Here is a 20,922-nt window from a genome sequence, read left to right on the forward strand (position 1 = left end):
GTTCTTTGGGTGGCCTATATAAGATTCTCCTTCCTTGGTCGTCCATAGTAACATAAAATCAGTGTGCCAACCAATTCTCGCATCAAAATCCCCAGTTAAATTTGGTTACTGTCAGTAACAATCTCAATCTGTCATATCGAGGGACGTTTTCTTTTATTTGCTTTATTTGCAATAAATAACGCAGAGCAAAGCACAAAATTGTGATCGCTAATTACCTCCATCGCTGTGGGGGCGCATTTCGTGCGGTATAACATTTACGTCAGTGCAGCGTTTGTCTGGCGCTCATCTAGGCGTTTGTCACAGGTGACAGACAGAATTACCGCCATAAGTTGTATAATTATCAACGTTAATTATGCATTAAAAACAAGGAGACACCACGTATCAAGAGATTTAATTGTGGAATTTCACGGACTTTTATTGAGGTATGTTGTCGTTTGCATCATACGTGCGTTCCTGCCGTTCCAGAAAAATAATTGATTAGTCATACAGTCATTCAGCATGATATGTGTACTTGCAATTATTTTTAGATTTTTTCGTCCTGTGCATTGAAAATTGCAGTTGGCTAAATTTGGAGCTGGGCTACTTCAGTTTTTATTGTTCTCAATTGTTTTTCGTTTTGTGTACAGTGACATTTGATTCCAACCAAAAATTTATAATTCATTTGTTTACATATTGTCTTGCAACCAGATATTGTTTAATAGAAGTGATTTGTGGTGTAGTATGTCATATTTATAATAGGTCTAGGTTTTAATGCGCAAATTCTCTGACTTTTTGTTTTTGACTGTCACTGTTATTTATTGCAAATTAATGTCAAATGTCATGTTTTTATAGTGTCTTCACAAGTCAGCTATTTACTCAAGATATTCACACCTTCATTTATAGAAAATAATGTTTTGGCTATAATGACAGTCCCTGCATCTAAAGTATTTTCTATCACGACGTACATTTCAGTTTAAATAATGTTTGGTAAAATGTTTACAGAATCGGGATTCGCCATGGCCGTCAAACATGGTTGTCGTGATTCGGCGGATGAGTCGAGGTTGAACAATATAAAACGCGTGCTGGAAACCATCGAGCAACAAAAACAATGCTCCGGCGCGCAGGAGCGCCTGGCTCTGTGCGGCAAGATCGTCGTCAACCTCGGCATGGTGGCGGTGCCGAACAACCCCGTCGAGTACAAGACTTACATGGAGCACATCGACAAGCTGAAGGACATACTCATCAGCACCATCGTCAGCCAGGAGATGATTTTTGCGACATTGCATGCGTTTTACACCGAGATTTCCAACCCGGACAAGCATCCATCGCCCACCATGTCTATTGTGCTGTTCCTGATCGATCGCCAGCACATTCCCAAAGCCGTGCAGGTTATCTTGCATCCCGGTTATCACCAGGAGGCGCGTCTAGAACAGGCGTTGCACACTCTGTGCACTTGGTTATCCAAATGGACGCTGACGCCCAATTTAGGTCCGTTGGTGTCCGAACTAATGCGCGGCTTGGAAACAGAACAGCATCATGATATCCTCGTCAACATCACATTGCAGCACATGGTGCGCTTATTTCCGCTGCCCATCCTTAAGGAATCACGTGAGTCTATTGGTCCGGTGGTGTTACAGATGCTCGGTTGTATGCAGCCGAGCCCCGAGGCGTTTCACAAGATCATACCACTTGTACCGACAGTACTAGAACAACTGGCCAAAGAAAATAGCATCTCAAGCCTGGAATATCAGCAGAAGCTAATGAATTTATGCAAAGCGCTGGCAGGATACTTTCGTGATTACCCGATCAACGAGGAACTGAAACAGACGCTTGAGAAATACGACAATTCGATGAGCAGTACATCGATTTTATACAAGTCTTGGCCAGAAAGTGCCAACACCACTGTACTGTCCAATTATCTTCCCGGAAAGGTTGGGTTGAATAATTTAGGCAATACTTGTTACATGAACAGCGTACTGCAGGCGCTCTTTATGACGAAAACATTTCGCAACGATGTGCTGCAGAGCGTGGTCGCGGGAATGCCAGTTTATCAAAAACTGCAATCGCTTTTTGCATTGCTGCAGTTTTCCGAACGTCTTTCATTGTCGCCAAGTGATATTGCTAATATTGCCCGGCCGCCCGGTTTTCAACCAGGTCATCAGCACGATAGTTCGGAATTTTTGGGGTACCTGCTAGATATTTTACACGAGCAGGAAAGTTCGGTTATGGGAAGTCACAGCAAGCACGATGAAGGTTAGATTTGATCTATTTAACAAGTACAATTCTTTAACATTTGGTTTTCTCTGCAGGTCCTTCAACACCAGGTGCTTCTACAGTAGTAAAGTGTTCATTTGGCGGTAAAAGCCTCACGCTGTCCGTATGCAACCAATGTAGCGGGAAGAGCGAACGTATTGATACGTTCCGCGACTTGCAACTTTCTTTTCCCAGCACAACCGACAACCAGTCGGTGCAGAGATTGGTCGATTACTACCTCCAGCCCGAGAGGCTCAGCGGCGACAACCAGTACCATTGCGACCAATGCAAAGGCCTTACGGACGGTGAGCGCGTTACGCGTATTATCGAACCCCCACAGCGGCTGCTGCTTACCCTCAAGCACTTCCGGTACGACCCCGCCACGCAGCTTCGCACCAAGATACTACAACGCGTGCAACTTGACAACAACATTCAACTGGAGAATCACCAGTATCAATTATACGCTGCAGTTGTGCACGCCGGTTCCAGTGTCGATTCGGGTCATTATTACACCTACGCCAGGGAGGACGACGAGTGGTACCAGTTCAACGACTGCTTTGTTAACAAAAGCAGTGCCGTAGAGCTCTGCGGGCTGCGACCTCCTGAAGCGCCTTACATCTTATTTTACCGTCGTGCAGATTGCACTGACCCAGAGACTCTAGAAAGGCACGACCTATCGCAGGAACTGCTTGCCGTTATAATGCGCGACGCCGTCGAATTTGATTCGGAGAAACTGCGCTCACAGCAGGCTGTCGGCAAGTTAGGTGTGGATCGTAATCGGCAGAATCGGAATGACGATCCACCGCCTCCCGGCTGCGGTGGCGGAGGGTTTATGGACACGTCTATCAATCGATTTGTATGTTAAGCAAATTCTAATTATTGCACTGCGTGCCGCGCGCGGTGCACAATATAGGAATGGTTGATTCACATTTTGTTGCTTTGAATATAAATTATTTAATATGATAATATTGTTATTATACATTAAAAATAATTGTATATTGTAAATATATTCAACTAACGTTCTACTTGATTTCGAGACAGTCTGATTGTCGAGATTTGCCGGAGCGACTATCATGTGATGTGTTGGAAGACTTGTTAAACTCTGAGATGCCAAGTGAACGTTATTGACTGATTGCAATCATTTATTTGTAAAGACCTTCAAGTGTCGAGCGAAACAGTTATGTAAGAAGAATGAAAGATTGTACTTAACTACTAGCGCACTAAGAAATCGTGAGGGAGAATGGATTATTTTATTGACATAGATATAATTTAGTTTTCAATCTGGATCGTTTACCTTTCAATACAAACATTTTATTAATGCGACATATTTGTATACAAACCGGATAGCAGCGCTTACAATGGTACAGTTGTGGCGTCCCCGGCGTCTCATAGCAGAACAAACAAAAACGAAATCTAATTGTACATAGTGTATTTGTACATGTTTTGTTGTCATTTATTTTTATATCGTCATGCAGGAAGGGCAGAAATAGAAAATAATCTATTTGTTTCTGAGTTATACATCTATTTGCCATTCGAAGGATTGATTCGAAAGAAGTGTAAAAATAAATTAATACCACATTTTGTTCGGCTGATCCTTGCATCGTCGGACTATAAGGTGGATAAAAACGAGTAAAAAATCACATTGTATTCTGATTGATTTATTTCTTTTGTTACAATAGTATTACGTAATTTTCATGGTTACGTAAGTATATACTATATATATATTTATGTATATGTACAATTTGTTTTATTTTTGTATTATGATCTTTGCTTCTCGCAACAACAACCCTAAACGCAGGCGTATAAAAAAAGTTTTGTGTATTTCATTTTCTTTTTTGGGGGGCTCTAAGGCACTTGTCCATTTGTGTAAAACAAATTGTTTGGTTTACAGCCGCAACATCCGGTGCACCTATCAGTGTTGGGGGCGTAAATCCGTGTGGAATGCACAAAACATTTTTCATTTTACTTGGTTTGCGTGTGTCAATACCTTCCTGGTATACACACAAGGAATAACACCAAAGGACAGCCCCCATTAGGAACGGTGTCCATTAGCTTATTCGCATGGTTGTGCGGATGAACGGTATTATTTTTACATTGTAGATATTACTTGTAAATACTAAATATTTCGACTATCTATGCAAGTGAAACATAGAAATATTGACGTTCAGTGTAAGATTATTGTTTACGTTTCATTTAACATTCATATTCATTTGCATATCGTGTACATATTCCGTGGTGACACCGCAATATGATATATTTGATTTAGTTTACATTATGTTAGTTAATTTTCCTTAAGATTGGTCAAAATATTTAAATTCATATGTGTGCTTGTCCAAGAGTGGTTTTGTGCCACTTTATATTTGTCGATTTATGCCTTTCAGCGGGGATTTATTCTTAATACTGTTGTCGGTGTGTAATTTGTTGTGCGTTACTATACCGGTGGCGTTGTTGTTACCACGACGGGCGGTTCGATCAGCGGCGTGGTGTCCGGGTGTTTGTACGGTGGTGCTTTGACGATGTCGATACTCCACGGTTCGAGCAGCGTGCGGCCGTTGTTATGCGGTGGACTGTCCTGATCTGGGAATTTCACCGATTTGCGATGTCCACGGTTGGCGTTGTTCGGGGACGGTTCTTCCGTGCCCATGGAAGTATGGGGTCCCGTACCGGTGGGACTCTGGGTGGGTGACGCGTGCGTTTCGTTGTAGGTGGCGGCGCGCCGCAGGAAACTCGTCGCTGTTGGCTGAGTGCTGTAATGGATGCTGGGGATCTGCAAAAGTACTTGCAAAGTGAGTTAATAAATAACTTGCTGAAAAGTTGCCTTTTTAAAACAACTTTTAAATAATAAGCGTTTGTGAAATTAAATTTGTTCAAAAATTTTGGAAAATGCTTTACATTAAAAAATTTTTTGGTGATGTAACGTGGACCCGAATATACGAGTTGATAAAATGCCTGCCAGCATATGAGTTTACATATTTTAGGCATTTTGATAATGGCAAAGCATAAAAGCGGAATTTTACAGCCTTTTTATATTTCGCACCGCATTTTAAAACATGGCAGCGTCGACAATTCGTTTAAAGCTTATTGAATTTTATAGGTAATACGCTTTTTAATGGAGACGTATAATACTCGCTGTTTACATCAAATTGGACACATATTGCAGTCCCTCATATTTGCTTTGCTGACGTTAACTATTACTTTGGACAGGAATGTTCATTCTTATTACCCCTTATAGACAATAACTAATTTAATTCCTTAGTAACAGCTTTGTTGACGCCACATTATTATATTCCCGCAAACGCATACGATGGACGCATTCCATATTACGAGTATATCGTGGCAATGAATTTATTATAATGTGGCGTATATATCTTCCTTGCAGTGTGACATTACAATTAGGTAAACCGTTTGCAAGTGGCCGAGGCTAACGCTGTTGACAAGGGAGGCATCACGGCAGTAATCCGATTTAAACTTGTGTTCATTGATCGCATTCACATTACCCTGTTTATGTCGCCGTCAGGACGTCCTCGTCCTTCCTTTAGTTCCTGGTATTGCGATATTACACACAGCAAGGCATAAATCTAAAAAGACCAAAAAGTGTAAGTGCTTTATATATTTTATCTAACACAGAAAATCTATTTTAAGTTGGTCATTTGTTATAATATGGTTCAGGATTAAAATATAAATGTAAATTAATGGACGATATTTTTTAACCGTCACATACGAGTAAGTGTGATTTATTTTCTTTCTGGGCGCTCAGGTAAAACTGAATATTGTCATTTCCTCGAGAAAGATATAATATAATTTCAATTTAGTTGCTCTGCTCTGCATGGCAAAGCCGCGCATTTGTTTCCCACCGCGCGTTTTATTTGTACTCGAAAGCACTAACATTTTATTGCGTTTTAAAATTCAATTCGGATTTCGTCGTTTGGAAAATATCCACATGCACAAATGCACCAGGAAAGATATAAACACGCCAAGCAAAAAATGCAAATGTATAATCATATTGTACAACTCTGCAAAAAAACGTGACAATCTAGAATATTAACGAACAGAATTCAGTTCAGTATTTTTGTTGGACTAAAGTGTATCTAACTACAATTCATCAAAATGTTGTGTGGTTGATTGATCACGGATCAGATTCAAGAACAGCCCGAACAGAATCTCGAAACAAATCTTAATCACATGAGTTCCGATCTAGAGTTAGAAACGCTTTGCTGAACCTGCTTATTTACAGTTACAAATTATTCTAAAAATAATTTTAGTTAAGGAATTTATTAGCAATCTGAGAGTTTACGTAGAAACTATTAAAATAAAAATATTGCAATCTGACACCTAGCAACTTACATTTATAATTAGCAGGAAGAAGTCGAGCGTGAAAAGTATCGAGTTCAAAGGGTTGAATTTCAGCTGCAAACAGAACGGAACGTTGAATTTATCACAGTAAACAATCTGACGGCACAAATGGAAGTGTTCCGGTTGCTTCCTTTAGGTCCAAATATCAGTGCATCTCTGAATTAGTGTTTCAGTTTATTTCGAAGTTAATTACTCACCGTGTGCTCGAAGAACACATATAGGCAATGCGTCAGATCCACAATAATCAAGGGAATGACGGTTCCTACCCATGGAATAAACATCCACCTTTTATTCTGAAGCAAGAGAAAATTTACAATAAAACATTTATCTAGTTTATCAATTAATTATACTCTACAAAGCAAATTTTTGAATAAGAAATTTGGTTGGTTTGCAAATTGAATTTCAGACCCTCTACTTTGCATTTAAGATATTAAATTAGAAGTTGTGTCTATATAGTTGAAGGAGTTAATTAATAATTGTAATATGAGACAAATTGTCTCCTCTTCCATGAATGTTGTTTCGCTTGGCATGCTTAAGATAAACACATTTTCGAGATTTGGGCGTCATATAAACTCATGAGACTAATACTACTAAAATTTACAAGCAAATTATAACTTCACAACGTTCATTATGTTTGTTGTATGAATTTATTACATAAAGCTTATCAAATGTCTGGTTGAAATATATTTGTTTTTGAAACGTACCAAGTGCAAGCCGAGCAAAAGAAATAACGACGTTAGGATGCCAACGGAGGATATGCCCAACAGCATCACGGTGAAGACCATCGACGCTGTAAAAGATATTGTAAGACAAAATTGCATGTAATAAAGAAAATTGCTCGCCAACGTGTCATTCATTCTTGCATCGGGATGCATCGCGATGCAGCGAGCGATAGCCGAAAGAATGGATGATTTTGCAGGACGAGATCGCCTGGGCACGGTTAACCTACTCAGTGAGGTGGTGTTCGGTTCCAATATGCTGCTGTGGCGCGTCGTTGTGTTTGGGTTCCGCAACGCTAGCAGGTCTTCGTGCAGTAGCGTCGACATTGTCGCAGAGTTCAGCGTGAAATATACCTATAACAAATAACGCCCCCGCAGGGTTGAGTGGCCGCATCTCTCTGACGTACTCTTAATTTCGTTCAGTTACACTGAATATATATACATAAAGCTGAGTGTGAACAATGCTGTAAGGGAGAAGACTTCCCGTCGTGTAAAGTACGAGTATACACCGGAAGGAAAGCGTATTAGTGACAAGTAAATTAATTTATTTCGCACCGTCTGTGCTCGAGTGTAATCAACTTCTACTGTTTAGCCGTGCGGTGTTGTTTAAAATGTTTCTATTGCCTACAACGCATTAAGAGGTGTTTTTTAATCATTGCTGTTTTGTTTGATATCCTTACATTCTTATACTTCAATAAAATAAAATTTGTTTATTGATATAATCTACTTATTGACACCAGACGCGTTATAATTGATATGAGGTAAATGTTATATCAAATATTTATTTAAAAAAAAAAAAGATTCCTCAAACATATTCTGATAGCAGCTAGATATACATCAAAATCGGACTAATATCAGACTTTCAACCACATTGTTAATTAGTACAGCCACAACTCACGTTTGCAATGATAATGTGAGCAATATTGATTGCGGTCGTGGATTGGTCGCGATTATTACAGTTTCCAGATTATTTTGTACAGGCTGGTACGCTCCAATGGACAAGTTAACATGTTAATCTTTGTTGAAGGCTTCTGATTGTTATGCCCTTTCGATTGGATGAAAAGTGAGGTGCTTAATCGAGTTTCCATGCGCAACAACGAGCACGTGCTTGAACTTGCTTATTATTATTACCTAGATGATGATACTGCACTTTACGACTATCATAAACTCGTAAACTGTAAACATTTGCGAAGAAGATGCAGACGTAGCAAACATGGTTCACTTCCGTTGTCCTGCACCGATCGACGAGGCAATTTTCATGAGGGAGATAGATGGAGATGTCGTAATACGTGTGCAGACGTGAGACGTGACGCCTGCATGATAAAACCTTCGCCACGTGCGCTTATTGCGTTGCGTTATTCCAAGTTTTTGTCCGCTTCACGAATCGATTAGGCGCGTTGAGTGAATTACGTAAAATGTTAACGTTTAAACCAACAACAGCAGCAACATGGCTGCAAATGATTTGTGTACAACATGGAGTGACATGAAATTGTGTATTGTCATAAACGCTACGGGTACGATTTTGCGTTAATTCAAATGTCAACTAAGTGAACACAAGTAGATAAAACGTGGAATTTGTAAGTGCGTACATGTGGCAAGTTATCTTGCAAAATTAATTTTTTCGTAATTAACGAGAAAATAGAAATTAGGCTTATTGTGTCAGAAAAGGCTCCCCAAATTGTACATAATTCGTCAATTTTCAAATTAAATGCTTCTACTTTATAGAAAATAATTGCTTATATAAGCCAAAAAAATATGAAAAGCCAAAAAAAATTCAGCCAACTCACAGATATATTATGTCATTGTCCCATTTACGCATTTATCCCACTTCTCTCTAACTAACAATTGGCACATGAATAATACTGTTACATCACTCATTCTCGCATTGGTTGCATTTGATTAATAGTTCAAAATTTAGACTAGGGAACTTACTTGAATTTCAAATACTGGAACGGAAAATCGTTTGATCAGCATGCGCTCGTTAAATTGTAAATTAATTATGTTCTGCAATGCTCCAAATCATCGTATTGAAGCAGCGCGAATTAATATGGCCATTACTCTTAGGTTGCCAACTGAATGGATTCGGTAAATGCCATTAATTATTCGTAAACTTTGAAAAATAAACACATTTGTATTAGAAATTTTAATGTAAACTACTTTTTTATTAATGTGTTTTTGCTCATTTACTAAACGTGTACAGCGATCAATATTTCTGTACCAACGTGCGAGTACAATTTTTCAATGTTTCCTATAGGAGTTCATACTAATTTTCGCAATTTAAATTTTCTGCACGGGCGATCATAGTGAATAAATTTATGCAATGAACAATTTACATTTGTTTGGGGGCTCTTTGTAGCAGCGTTGCTATGGCTTAATTGAACCTTAATTAATCTTTTTTCTATTCGCCCGGATGTACACTGTAACGAAGGAATTAATCTACTTTTTTGTAAAACGTTTTGTTTTTTAGATTTTTAAGTAAAAAAGAGGCATCGTCACGAACGATTTATTTGCTCTTAGTGCTTGCGTTTCACCAGTGTTGCCAAATTTATTCGATCGGAATAAATTGGTAGACTCCTCGCAATGTTGAAACGTGTTTTTCTCCTGCTTTTTTTGCTCCGCTTGGCCGTTCAAAACATAATAGGCCTTCTGTGGAAAACGGGTTTTAGAGTTGAGAGTTCAGGGGAGGCCACTTATCCTTTTCGAGAGTATTGCCTCGAACATCCTCCCAGACGCAGGAAACTAGTGCAGGATTTTTACCCCCGCGTTGTTGAATACTGTTTGACCTCTTGTTTAGTTAGGTAAGGACGAAGGAAAAAACTGTTAGTAAACACAACATTTTACATTGTTACACAGGTAGAAAAATATAAACTTCGTATTTATTTTATTATTATTATTATATGTTTATGTTAATAGTTTAAGAGCCCGTGACGGCCAGACTTTCGTCATTTTAAAAAAGATGAAAATGTTTCTATGTGTGTACCCAACACAGCAAAGAACGATCCCTAATTATAAAAACTGGATCGTGGATCCTTGGGCAGTTAACAGCCAACAAAGATGTACCAATTATGCTGTCAAATTGAAGACGCATTGAAAGCGTATAATAGTTGCACTATAACTACAAAAATTCTGTTATGATGTTTATAGGTCAATGAATGTTTAAAGGATTCTCAACACGATCCTTATTTTTCAATCGTCCTAAACCCTTAAAAAATGCCTTAAAATGTAGTATTAATAATCAAATTATTAATTAACGTTATTGCAGTTTCTCAGCCTCTAAAGATCCATCAAGAGACTCTCTCCAAGATGCATATACATAAAACCCTCAAAACCCTTTGGAAGTGCCCTAAAATAACTTTCTAAAGTAAGCATTTCTCAAAAAAATTTAAAAGCATGCTGTACAGGATGGCAGAATCATCCTGTATCATATCAAAATTATTGTGTCTTTGATTTAAATGTATTTCAGAATCTCTTATTTGTGTTAGACAGCGTTAGACTGAAGATCTAAAGGTCCCTGGTTCAATCCCTGGTTTCGGCACGTTGTTTTTGACAAAGATTTATCGTAATACTGGAATATTTTGTTTTTATTGTGGTCTGCAATATAACACCCAGTATCTCCCGAACTATATGACATTTTTATAGTTTCTTCCCGCAATATTAGAGTGAGGGAGTTTCCCTACACGATGTATACAATTGCAACCTGTATCTCGCGAACCAATTGACTTTTTGAAAGTTTGTCTCCGCTATTTTAAAGCTCGAAAGTCTCCCTACACAATGCATACCCTCTTGATTTTCTCACCCTTCTGGAAGTGCCCTAAAATGCCATTCAAAAATTGGAATTCTTCAAGAAAATTGAAAACATGGTTTCCAAAACACTCTGTATCTCGTGAACTATTTGACTTTTTTGAAGTTCTTTATTGCGATCTCGAAGTTCGAGAGTCTCTCTACGCGGTCCATATTTTTCTAACCCCCTAACCTTTCCAAAAGTAGGGAAGACTGGGTACGGTTGTGACAATTTGTGTTTGATTACCAATAGTTTTGTTAATTTACCAGTTAGATCGTAGAAAAGTAACTTTTATGATAATTTGTACATTTGTCTATACAAGAATACTAAAATGTTGGCCCTAAATACGACGTATAACTAATAAGATACATTTAAAAAATAAAGTCAAATTGTCACAACCGGCCACACACCAAAAACATACACTAAAATGGCCATTCTCTTGGCAAAAATCTAGTGCATTAATATGAATGTGAGAGGAATGATTATCCAGCAATAGAAAAACTTGATGTGTTTCTTAAAATGTTCGAGAAATGTTAAGAATGAGGCATCCTGCATCCAACCTGAAGGATTTACAGTTCCAATTGATCCCACCGGTCCATCTCTAACAAGATGATTATGATAACGTACTCACGGGAATACAAAAAAAGGAGGAATTGCGTTACCTAAGGCATTGACTGCAAAAAAGCATCTAGAAGCAAAAAGAACGACTATAGTAATGTCACAACCGTACCCACAAAATTTGTCACAACCGTACCCGAACCTCTTTTTCGAAAACAAAAATTCGCCATGACTTTGTCAAATAATCTACGTAAAAAGCAAATGCTTATAAATAACTACCAATGTTCAATTTAAAAGAAACAAAAAACAGAAGTAATCTATCTGTATACAAACAACAATAATTATTAAGTGAAGCCGTACAAAAATATTTACTTTTGACTGTCAAAAAGCAATGTGGGCTCCTAGTTACGTTAACGTCGCGCAATGACTGATGCAATACTAGGGAAAGGGTTCAAATTTGCACCCCGCTTCTTTATCCTCTTGCACCCTCCCCCGTATGACGTATAGTTTCGTTATTATGACGACTGTCACTACCGTACCCTGGCACAACCGTACCCAGTCTCCCCTACCCTAAAAAGCACTTTGAAATTAGCCATTTTTGTCCCAAAAATATCATTTTATGGTCGAATAACAGGATCGAATTTATTTTCTTAAATATATTTTTGGTCGAACAACAGGGTCAAACTTTTTTGTTCAAATATTTTTGGTCAAAGAACAGAGTCGAACTTTTTAGTTTAAAATTTTTTCGGTCGAAGAACAGGGCGAACTTACTTTCTTAAAATATTTATGCTCGAACAACAGGGTCGAACTTTTTGGTTTAAAATTTTTTCGGTCAAAGAACAGGGCGAACCTTCTTTCTTAAAATATTTTTGGTCGAACAACCGGGTCAAACTATAAAAAAAATTTTATCGGTCAAAGAACAGAGTCGATTTTATTTTCTTAAAAAACAATTCGGCTGAACAACAGGGTCGGACTTTTTTTTTAAATTTTCCCGTGAAAGCGGCGAGATTAATTGCGATTATCTCGAGAACTAAAAGGATTACGGAAAAAAGGACTTATTATTCTTGATCCTTTAAAAATTCTCTTCAAGATGGCATCTTTTTAAAAAAACAACCATAAATGCATAAAAAATGAAAGAAAACATTTTTTTATAAAAAAGGCGAAAGATTTCTCTTTTTTATGTTCGAAATTAAAAGTTGGAATTTTTAAATTCTGTTTTCGGATTCTTATGGATCATTTAATTCTATATCGATTACTATAGTAACATTTTTGAGTAGCATTTACCATTTAGGCCCTATTTGCAATTTTAATAATTTTATTATTAAATACGTTATTATTATCAAAAAGCTTTAATTTAAAACAAAATTTTATTAAAATAAAGTATATAGAATCACATGTTCTTCTATATTTGATAATAAAAAATTGTAATTTCCTATTTTTATTTTTTGCTTAGGAAATGATAGAGAAAACGAATAAACCCGTTTTTCGCACTTATCTTGAAAACCATTAGAGATAGAGAAAAACGATTTTCATATTTGTACGTAGAATTACATTTTACATTATATAACATGTTAAAATTTCTGTGATCAACACTTACGTATTAATTAAAAATGGTCAATAACATGAAAACTAATTAAGATAAGGCAACCAAACCTGGATTAATGGAATCATGGTGATATCTTACTTCAATTACAAACAATTGGGGAAAATCGGAGAGGTGGTTTTATTTGGTCAGTTTAGAATTTACCACCTATTTTTCGAAATAATGATGTTATTGGAAAACTGACTTGATATCTTTCATCCCCTTGGAAAACTCAATCGATTAGCGTTTTCCATTTTCTTGTAGCTTAAAAAAATTTTTTTGAGTCCAAAAAGAGTCAAGTGTAACCTCTTGATCTTTTTGAGAGGTCTTCGGTCAACTTTGGAAAATGGAAAAACTAAATCTGCCATTTTGTAGATCCTTATCACGGCATGAACAAAATGAAGTAAGTTCTTTTCTATCCTTATTATTTTCCGAGAAAATCGCAGCGGAAATTTTTTTAGGCACATGTTATATTTCAAATTTTTTAAATGTTATCTTATCTAGGATTTGATGCTGAACATCGGGGTGTTTTTGTTTTTTGTTTATCTCTATTAGTTCCTGAGATAATTGATTCTTAAGGTTCAATGAGAGTGCACATTTCACTTAATGAGATATACTGGAAAATTCTTTACTGCTATTAGGTGAAAAGTTGTTTAAATTGTATCATTAACAGCCCCTCTTCACAATGAGGTAGTTTTCATTATTTAATTAAACAACTCTTTTAAATGTAAGGTACCTCCGCCTTTTTTCATAATTAATGACTTTTATTAAATTTTTTAAAAAATACTGTTTTATCATTCAGGAATTCAAAATTCCAACTTTTTAATTTAATGTTTCGACGGGAAAAGTTTAAGAAAAACCAAAAAACCGACCAAAAAATGAATTTTTTGGCACAAAAATGGCTATTTTCAAAGTGCTTTTTAGGGCATTTCAGGAAATGTTAGCGCTTAGAAAAATATAGATCTCGTAGAGAGACTCTTGAACTTCAAGATGCCAGTAAAAAACTTTAATAAAGTCAAATAGAACTATTTGATGCAGGGTGTTTTTCACACCATGTTTTCAGTTTTTTTGAAAAATGTAAATTTTTAATGAAAGTTTTGGGGCACTTCTAAAAGGGCTAGAAGATTGACAAGATATGCATCGTGTAGAGAAACTCTCGAACTTTAATATGACGGTAACAAGTTCTAAAAACTCAACTTGAGTAAAATAATATTAGACATGCAATAACATACAATAATTCATTTGTGATTAAAATTATATTGGCAATACAGAGAAACATATATACGAGTATTATAACAATAGCAGCTGCTATTCGACGTAAACGATATAAGAGTTTTTTATAGTTATTGTTCTTATGCAATTAACTATAATTACAAGTAAGTCTATTGTCAGATCCGTGCAAAATTATCGATATTACATCCTTAAACGGCACAGTTGAAATTATTACAATAAAATAAAACAGAATTTTGATGTATTTTTAATTAAATTGGCAAATATATTCTATTATTTTATTAAAATTCATTATATTTCCGCTTCAGATTGTTATCGTACAGTTTTCTATAAGTTATTCAAATTGCAAACGATTTACTAAAATTTAAAAATGTGAACGCTTTTTATTGCAGTAGAACGCCTTGGCACTCGACCTCGTCGACAAAAAATGCGCCATTACCTTGTCCGATCACAATCTGAGCGATCCGAAAGCTTCAGCATCAAGCGAAATTCAACAGATGCAGTGCGTCGAAAAGCAGGTCATTTCCTGAGTGCATTTAGCAAATGAAATAAAAATACGAACGAAAAATTGCGCTCGAATTACAATCGAGCCTTGGAGCATTGCACTATTCGCTCACTCATTCGTGGAAGGACGAGATTCTTGTGAAGGAAACACAACGATTTGCGTTTGCACGCTGCTGCTCGTCAAACTCTGCAAAACTCTTTTGCTTTTTCGGTGTTCCATTCCACTCGAACGCATCCGACAACAAAGCAAGCAAACCATTATCCTCAGAAGACGTCAGACCTGAGTGCGGAAAAGCATGCGGGTGCAACACATATTTGCTGAAGTGCAAACAAATGCAATCCAAGGATAAATATAAAGTTTTTATGTCGTGCTCGCACCACGAGAATATCACTGAAAACATGTGAATAAGTAAAGGCATTTAGCATTGCGCTAAAGCAGAGCACAAGTTACAACTCGTCGGTTGTAAAATTGCGCTTGCAATCTTCATTAATTTATTGCACAATGCACTCGCGCCATACACGCCGGATATTACAAACAAGAAGTAGAACTTTGATAGCCAATAGCAGCTTTGCTTGAAAACTGTCTGTACATATTCTACGAAGCATTAATTAAACTTGAATTTTTTATTAAAGTATTTAAAATTAAAATTTTTCATTTATTACACTACCTATTAAATTTACAACTTTCACCTTTAGCCAATTTTTCCACAATTTTGAGACACAAAAAATACTTTAAACAGGGAGGGCCAAAACCGTGACTAAAGTATGAGATTTGTAACCTTACATTTTCCAGTAGTGTGCAAGCAAATTTCGAAGATTTAAAATACAAAAACCTTCAAGTGGAAATAGAGGGGCGCTTGGCATTTTATATGGACTAGTGATGCACCGTACGCAACTGCGCAGGTACAAGCCCCGAGCCGTTGATAAGGCCCGTGAGTAAAGTAATAATTATATTAAATATGTGTTATCTAAAATATATCCCATCTATGAAGTTCCAGTATTTGTAGTACTTAGTATTCAAAGAAAGAAAAAACGTGCATTTTACCTTTTACACAGCAAAAGTTACAATTTGTACACTATTATAGAAAAATATTATAGCAAATGTTGGTTATAAATCGTATGAGTGTGCTGCGTACAATAAGCTTTTATTTTGCAATCTTTACTTATGCGGGAAAATGGATTTTAAGTGGCTTTTCCATGGGAGCATTATGTACGTGCGCGCTTTTGTCGAGTTCTCTATAGCTTTTAATAGCTAAAGTACGGGCGACTTTTAACAACGCTTGGTTTGTACGGTCGATTGGGAAATTTATAACCTAGTTGTGGCGCAAAGGAACGCAGATACCGAGAAAAGCGTGGGAAGTAAGCACGCATATCAACTGAACCTTCCTCAAGCAGAAGTCCATCCATTCGTTTACTTGCCTTGCACTTCAATTCAATGCTCCAAATGATGTGAAACGTAAACAAGTTTTTTTGTTAGATTTGTTACTGTCGTTTGGGACATTTCAAACGCTTTCATCTTGTTTGTTATTCGTTTATAAAAGAAAAAAAAACTAAAAATGGTTCCATGAATACCAAAAATATTTTTACAATGCTTTCGCCGAAGTTCAAAAAAATAAAAATATAATTACTCAAACGCAATGTGTTGGTGAAAGCGCCGGTCGACGTGGCTGCGTTCGAGCCAAATGCATTCAAGCGCTTTTAATTGAAAACGTGTGGCGTAAAAGCTTCGGTTTGGCGCAATCGTTGGGCGGATAGCTGCGGCGGTGAATGTATATTTGGTTCTTGCTGCCGCGGATGCTGAAAGGACCGAACACGGCGTCGACGCACTCGGCCCGGATAATTCAGACAGAACGACGTCGTCAATGTAACTTTGACGACAGCGCCGCAAACTGAGGCCGTGGTTAAGCGTCACGAAAATAAATTGATTCAAAACATACATTCGGGGAAATCGAACTGAATCAATTTTTATTTTATTTTTGTTTAGAAACTGATTTTTAATGAATGAACTTGTATAAACTTGTATTGGTAAATTCAACTGCGATTCTGATAATACAGATCAAGCTTTAGCGTAAGGCGTGTTATTCTGGTTTCCGATGCTGAGACAATGAGAGATGTAGTTGACGGTGCGGGTGTCGATGTGGTTAGATCCCAGCAGGTGGTGCACTCGAAGGCACGGTCGCTCGGGGGGGTCGACCGCCTATAACCTAGTTGGTGTGTGGATGCGAGATGTACCTGAGAGTTGTAAAAACGTTTTAGTTTAAGTGTTTTATGTTCAATGTGCGGGGGTTAGAGAGCAATGTGGACTGTAGTTTAGAAACGTGATCTGGAACTAGAATAATGTAACAAGTAGTTTCCGCGACGCAGACAGTCTGTCCGCGGTGGTGGTACAGGAGGTGGGCCTGAACGTGGACCATTCAGGGTCAGGGTTAAGATGGCAGATACCGAATGAGCTAGGCGTGTTCGGTCTGAGATGATGCAGGTATCGAATGAGCAAAGCGTGTTCGACCTGAGATGGTGATGGCATCGAATGAGCGTGCGTGTTCGATCGGATGAGCATAGCGTGTCCGATCGAATTAGCGTTGCGTATCGAGGATGGCAGATACCGAATGAGCTAGGCGTGTTCGGTCTGAGATGTTGAGGGTGTCGAATGAGCATAGCGTATCGACGATGGCAGATACCGAATGAGCATAGCGTGTTCGGTCTGAGATGATGAGGGTGTCGAATGAGCATAGCGTATCGACGATGGCAGATACCGAATGAGCATAGCGTGTTCGGTCTGAGATGATGAGGGTGTCGAATGAGCATAGCGTATCGACGATTTGATCGAATGAGCATAGCGTGTTCGATCAAATGAGCATAGTGTGTTCGATTGAGGTTAGATCTGTGCCGCATGGCGGCTATTGTTAGCTTATGGGGCTTGTAATGTAAGGGGGTCCACTCGTACCTTGTGTATGGTGTGGTGTGGTGTAGTGTAGTGCAGTGTAGTGTAACGTGGTGTAACGTGGTGTAGCGTGGTGTGGTGTGACGTGGCGTGACGTGGTGTAGCGTGGTGTAGCGTGGTGTGGCGTGGTGTGGTGTGACGTGGCGTAACGTGGTGTAGCGTGGTGCGTCGAGTGGTAGTAGGCTCGCTGCGGTATTCGCTGGAAGCTGGCTTCGAACGGAATGGACGAGTCAGTGACATGTTAGCTGAGGCCTCGATTCTTCCTCGGGTGGTGGGGTGGCTCCCCTCCCAACGGCTTCCTTGTGAGACATTTAGTGGCTGCTGGTGTTGAGAGATGGCGGTGGGTGACCACATTAGGTTTGAATGTAGCAGTGGTGGTGATTCGCTAGATAGCAGTGTGAGTGCTAAGAGAGATCTTTATTAGTTTGGTGTTAAAGTTTTAACATTTTCCCGCCCGCCAATTCGTTACCCTGGTAACGAATTATTACAAGACATCTTGGTTGATGGGCAATCGGCATAGCTTGACAATGGGTCTGTCCAATGTGGAGGCTTGGGTGCGAACGGTCACGGTCCGGATGAGGCCATCTTTCCCGGGGTGGACTTGCGTGACACGACCCAGTGGCCATTTCGCTGGCGGATAACGTTCGTCTATCACGAGCACCATGTCGCCCGACTTGAAATTGGGCGAACGTTGGTTCCACTTGGAGATGGACAGGTAGCGTTGGAGACATGCTGTTGACCAATGCTTCCAGAAGCCGTCGAGAGCTTGGCGAACAAGTTGCCAACGAGACAGTCTGTCCGGTTGTAGATGGGCCAGCGAGGGTTCTGGCAACACGTTGGGGGCCTTGCCTATAAGAAAATGTCCTGGCGTGAGTGCCTCGAGGTCTGCAGGATCCTCAGTCAGCGGACAGAGTGGACGAGAGTTCAGCGTCGCTTCGACTTGGGTCAGGAAGGTGGTCATCTCTTCGAAGGTTAGAGTTCGTTCGCCAACGCTGCGTCGGAGGTGATGCTTGACAGATTTAACCCCGGATTCCCATTTTCCGCCAAAGTGGGGTGCAGAGGGTGGGTTAAGTTTCGACTGGGTACCAAGGGATCCAAGGAGGTTGCCAATCTCCATTGATTCCTTGGTGGCGGCGGTGAACAGTCGTCGGATCTCCTTATCTGCACCTTTGAAATTAGTGCCGCAGTCGCTGTAGAGGGTCGCGCAGATTCCTCGACGTGCGGTGAACCGCTTGTAGGCAGCGATGAAGGCGTCGGATGTATAGTCGCTGACCAGCTCCAGGTGTACAGCTGATGTAGAAAGGCAGACGAACAATGCAAAATAGCCTTTGTAGGTCTTGGTGTTTCTTCCCCTCCAGGTTTTGATGTTGAATGGTCCGGCGTAGTCAACACCGGTGTGGTCGAATGCTCGTGACTGCGTGACTCTGGGAGTTGGAAGCGGTGCCATGAGTTGCTGGGCACGCTCTTGTCGGAAGCGGGCACAACGTACGCAGCGGCGAATATGGGACCGGACTGGTGCTCGACCGCCAAGTACCCAATAGTGATTGCGGATGTAAGCCAGGGTGAGCTGGGTGCCGCCGTGTAGGGTGCTGCGGTGTGCGTCCAGAATGATCAGATCGGTGAAGTGATGGCGTCGTGGTAGAATAATCGGATGTCGGGCTTCAGCATTAAGATTGGAGTTTTGAAGACGTCCCCCAACGCGAAGAACGCCAGCAGGGTCGACCCAGGGCGTTAATCTGGCCAGTGGATTGGTCCTGCCGAGTTGTTCGCCTTTTTTCAGGGTCTGAATTTCCAGCCAGAATACTTGTCCTTGAACATGCCTTGTCCAATAGAGTCGAGCTTCCTCCAGATCGCCAGGTGAGATGGGGTTGATCATCAGTGAGGCTGACGGCTGTTTCTTGAATCTTGCAACGGCTCGATCAAATACCACCGTGGATCGGATGAGTCGTGTGAGTGATGAAGCTCTGTTGAAGAGATGATTAAGCAGCGGCTCCGGTATCGTCGTGACTACGTGGACTTTTGTGGGTCGCTCTTCTAACATCTCATGCGTGAAGTCGGCTTGCACGTCACTCGGCCAGCAATCCGGGGCCTGCAGCAGGTATGAGGGTCCGTTCCACCACAGCGGGTGGCTGATAAGTTCTGCCACCGTTAGGCCGCGGGTGGCACAATCCGCTGGATTTAGTCTTCCAGGAACGAAGCGCCATTGAATTGCCGATGAAACCTCTTGAATGAAGGTCACTCGATTGTGGACGAACTCCTTCCAACGTGAGGGATGATTGTTAACCCAGGTGTATGTGATGGCGGAGTCAGTCCAGCAGTAGGTAGGGTGCGCGCCCCAATTCATCGAGGCAATGACGTGCTTTAGCAGACGAGCGAGGAGCACGGTTGCGCAGAGCTCGAGGCGTGGGATGGTGAGCCGCTTAAGAGGTGCAACCTTGGTCTTCGAGCACATCAATGTGATGGTAGGGGCTCCAGTCACAGTCGCTCGCACATAGATTACAGCTGCCATAGCCTTCTGGGATGCGTCGCAGAATCCATGGATCTCGAAAGTTGAGGTGGCGGGGAGTTGAAGCCACCGCGGAATGGAAAGTTGCTGCAATTCTCGAAGCTGGTTCAGGTACTGGATCCATATCTGAGAGGTGTCGTGGGAAAGCTCGTCGTCCCAGCCCAATTTGAGTGTCCACAATTCTTGAATGAATATTTTTGCAACCATGACCACGGGGGTGAGGAACCCTAATGGATCGAAGACTTGGGCGACGGCAGATAGTATTTTCCTCTTGGTGACAGGAACGTTCACGGCCATATCGATGGTGAAATGGAAGGTGTCAGCCCTTGGCTGCCAGGCCAGGCCAAGCGCGTGGACGGTGTTGTTTTCATGCATCGGCTTGAATAGTCGCTTTGCGGGAGGCACATCGGACAGTACGTCTGGGTGGTTGCTGTTCCACTTTTGGATTGGGAACCCGCCCGCCATGCTGAGGTCGACGATCTGCGCTATCTGGGCTTTTGCTTCATCGTTGAGGGC

At 40.0% G+C, this 20,922-nt stretch overlaps 3 protein-coding genes across 5 annotated transcripts in view; 1 reads left to right on the plus strand and 2 right to left on the minus strand.

The window, feature by feature from the left end:
* Positions 1-98: 98 nt before the first annotated feature.
* On the plus strand, positions 99-3,555 carry DUBAI (Deubiquitinating apoptotic inhibitor). 2 transcript variants are annotated; one of them, XM_065305340.1, is made up of 3 exons: positions 99-422; positions 982-2,232; positions 2,289-3,555. In XM_065305340.1, exons 2-3 carry the CDS (start codon positions 996-998, stop codon positions 3,095-3,097), a joined length of 2,046 nt encoding a protein of 681 aa, XP_065161412.1. In that variant the 5' UTR covers positions 99-422; positions 982-995; the 3' UTR covers positions 3,098-3,555. The 2 variants fall into 2 exon arrangements, with proteins under 2 accessions (XP_065161412.1, XP_065161413.1); XM_065305341.1 differs by lacking the exon at positions 99-422 and adding an exon at positions 773-923.
* A 319-nt stretch (positions 3,556-3,874) lies between these two features.
* Positions 3,875-20,922, minus strand: part of LOC135794168 (uncharacterized) — a 31,542-nt gene continuing 14,494 nt past the window's right edge. For both annotated transcript variants that reach the window (XM_065305347.1, XM_065305348.1), the window contains 6 exons: positions 7,535-7,658; positions 7,290-7,375; positions 6,783-6,878; positions 6,577-6,639; positions 5,730-5,810; positions 3,875-4,999 (listed from right to left, as the gene is read on the minus strand). In XM_065305347.1, the coding sequence (XP_065161419.1) occupies positions 4,664-4,999; positions 5,730-5,810; positions 6,577-6,639; positions 6,783-6,878; positions 7,290-7,375; positions 7,535-7,658 (786 nt within the window). In that variant the 3' untranslated portion in view covers positions 3,875-4,663. The remainder of the gene's footprint in view (positions 5,000-5,729; positions 5,811-6,576; positions 6,640-6,782; positions 6,879-7,289; positions 7,376-7,534; positions 7,659-20,922) is intronic.
* LOC135794163 (uncharacterized) lies at positions 16,973-20,787 on the minus strand. Its single transcript, XM_065305339.1, has 2 exons — positions 17,904-20,787; positions 16,973-17,191 (listed from the first exon to the last, which is right to left on the minus strand). Exon 1 carries the CDS (start codon positions 20,779-20,781, stop codon positions 18,385-18,387), a length of 2,397 nt encoding a protein of 798 aa, XP_065161411.1. The 5' UTR covers positions 20,782-20,787; the 3' UTR covers positions 16,973-17,191; positions 17,904-18,384.

Source organism: Atheta coriaria, unplaced genomic scaffold (genome assembly GCF_025399875.1).
Source record: "Atheta coriaria isolate IRGN ID8LTWV9N9 unplaced genomic scaffold, Caltech_Dcor_3.1 hic_scaffold_6_pilon, whole genome shotgun sequence".
In the NCBI taxonomy this organism is placed as follows: Eukaryota; Metazoa; Arthropoda; class Insecta; order Coleoptera; family Staphylinidae; genus Dalotia; species Dalotia coriaria.

Coding starts and splice junctions, on each gene's coding strand:
- DUBAI (XM_065305340.1), top strand. CDS start 996: ATGGCCGTCAAACATGGTTGTCGTGATTCGGCGGATGAGTCGAGGTTG. Junction 2,233..2,288: donor TCACAGCAAGCACGATGAAG/GTTAGATTTGAT, acceptor TTTTCTCTGCAG/GTCCTTCAACACCAGGTGCT.
- LOC135794163 (XM_065305339.1), bottom strand. CDS start 20,781: ATGCATGAAAACAACACCGTCCACGCGCTTGGCCTGGCCTGGCAGCCA.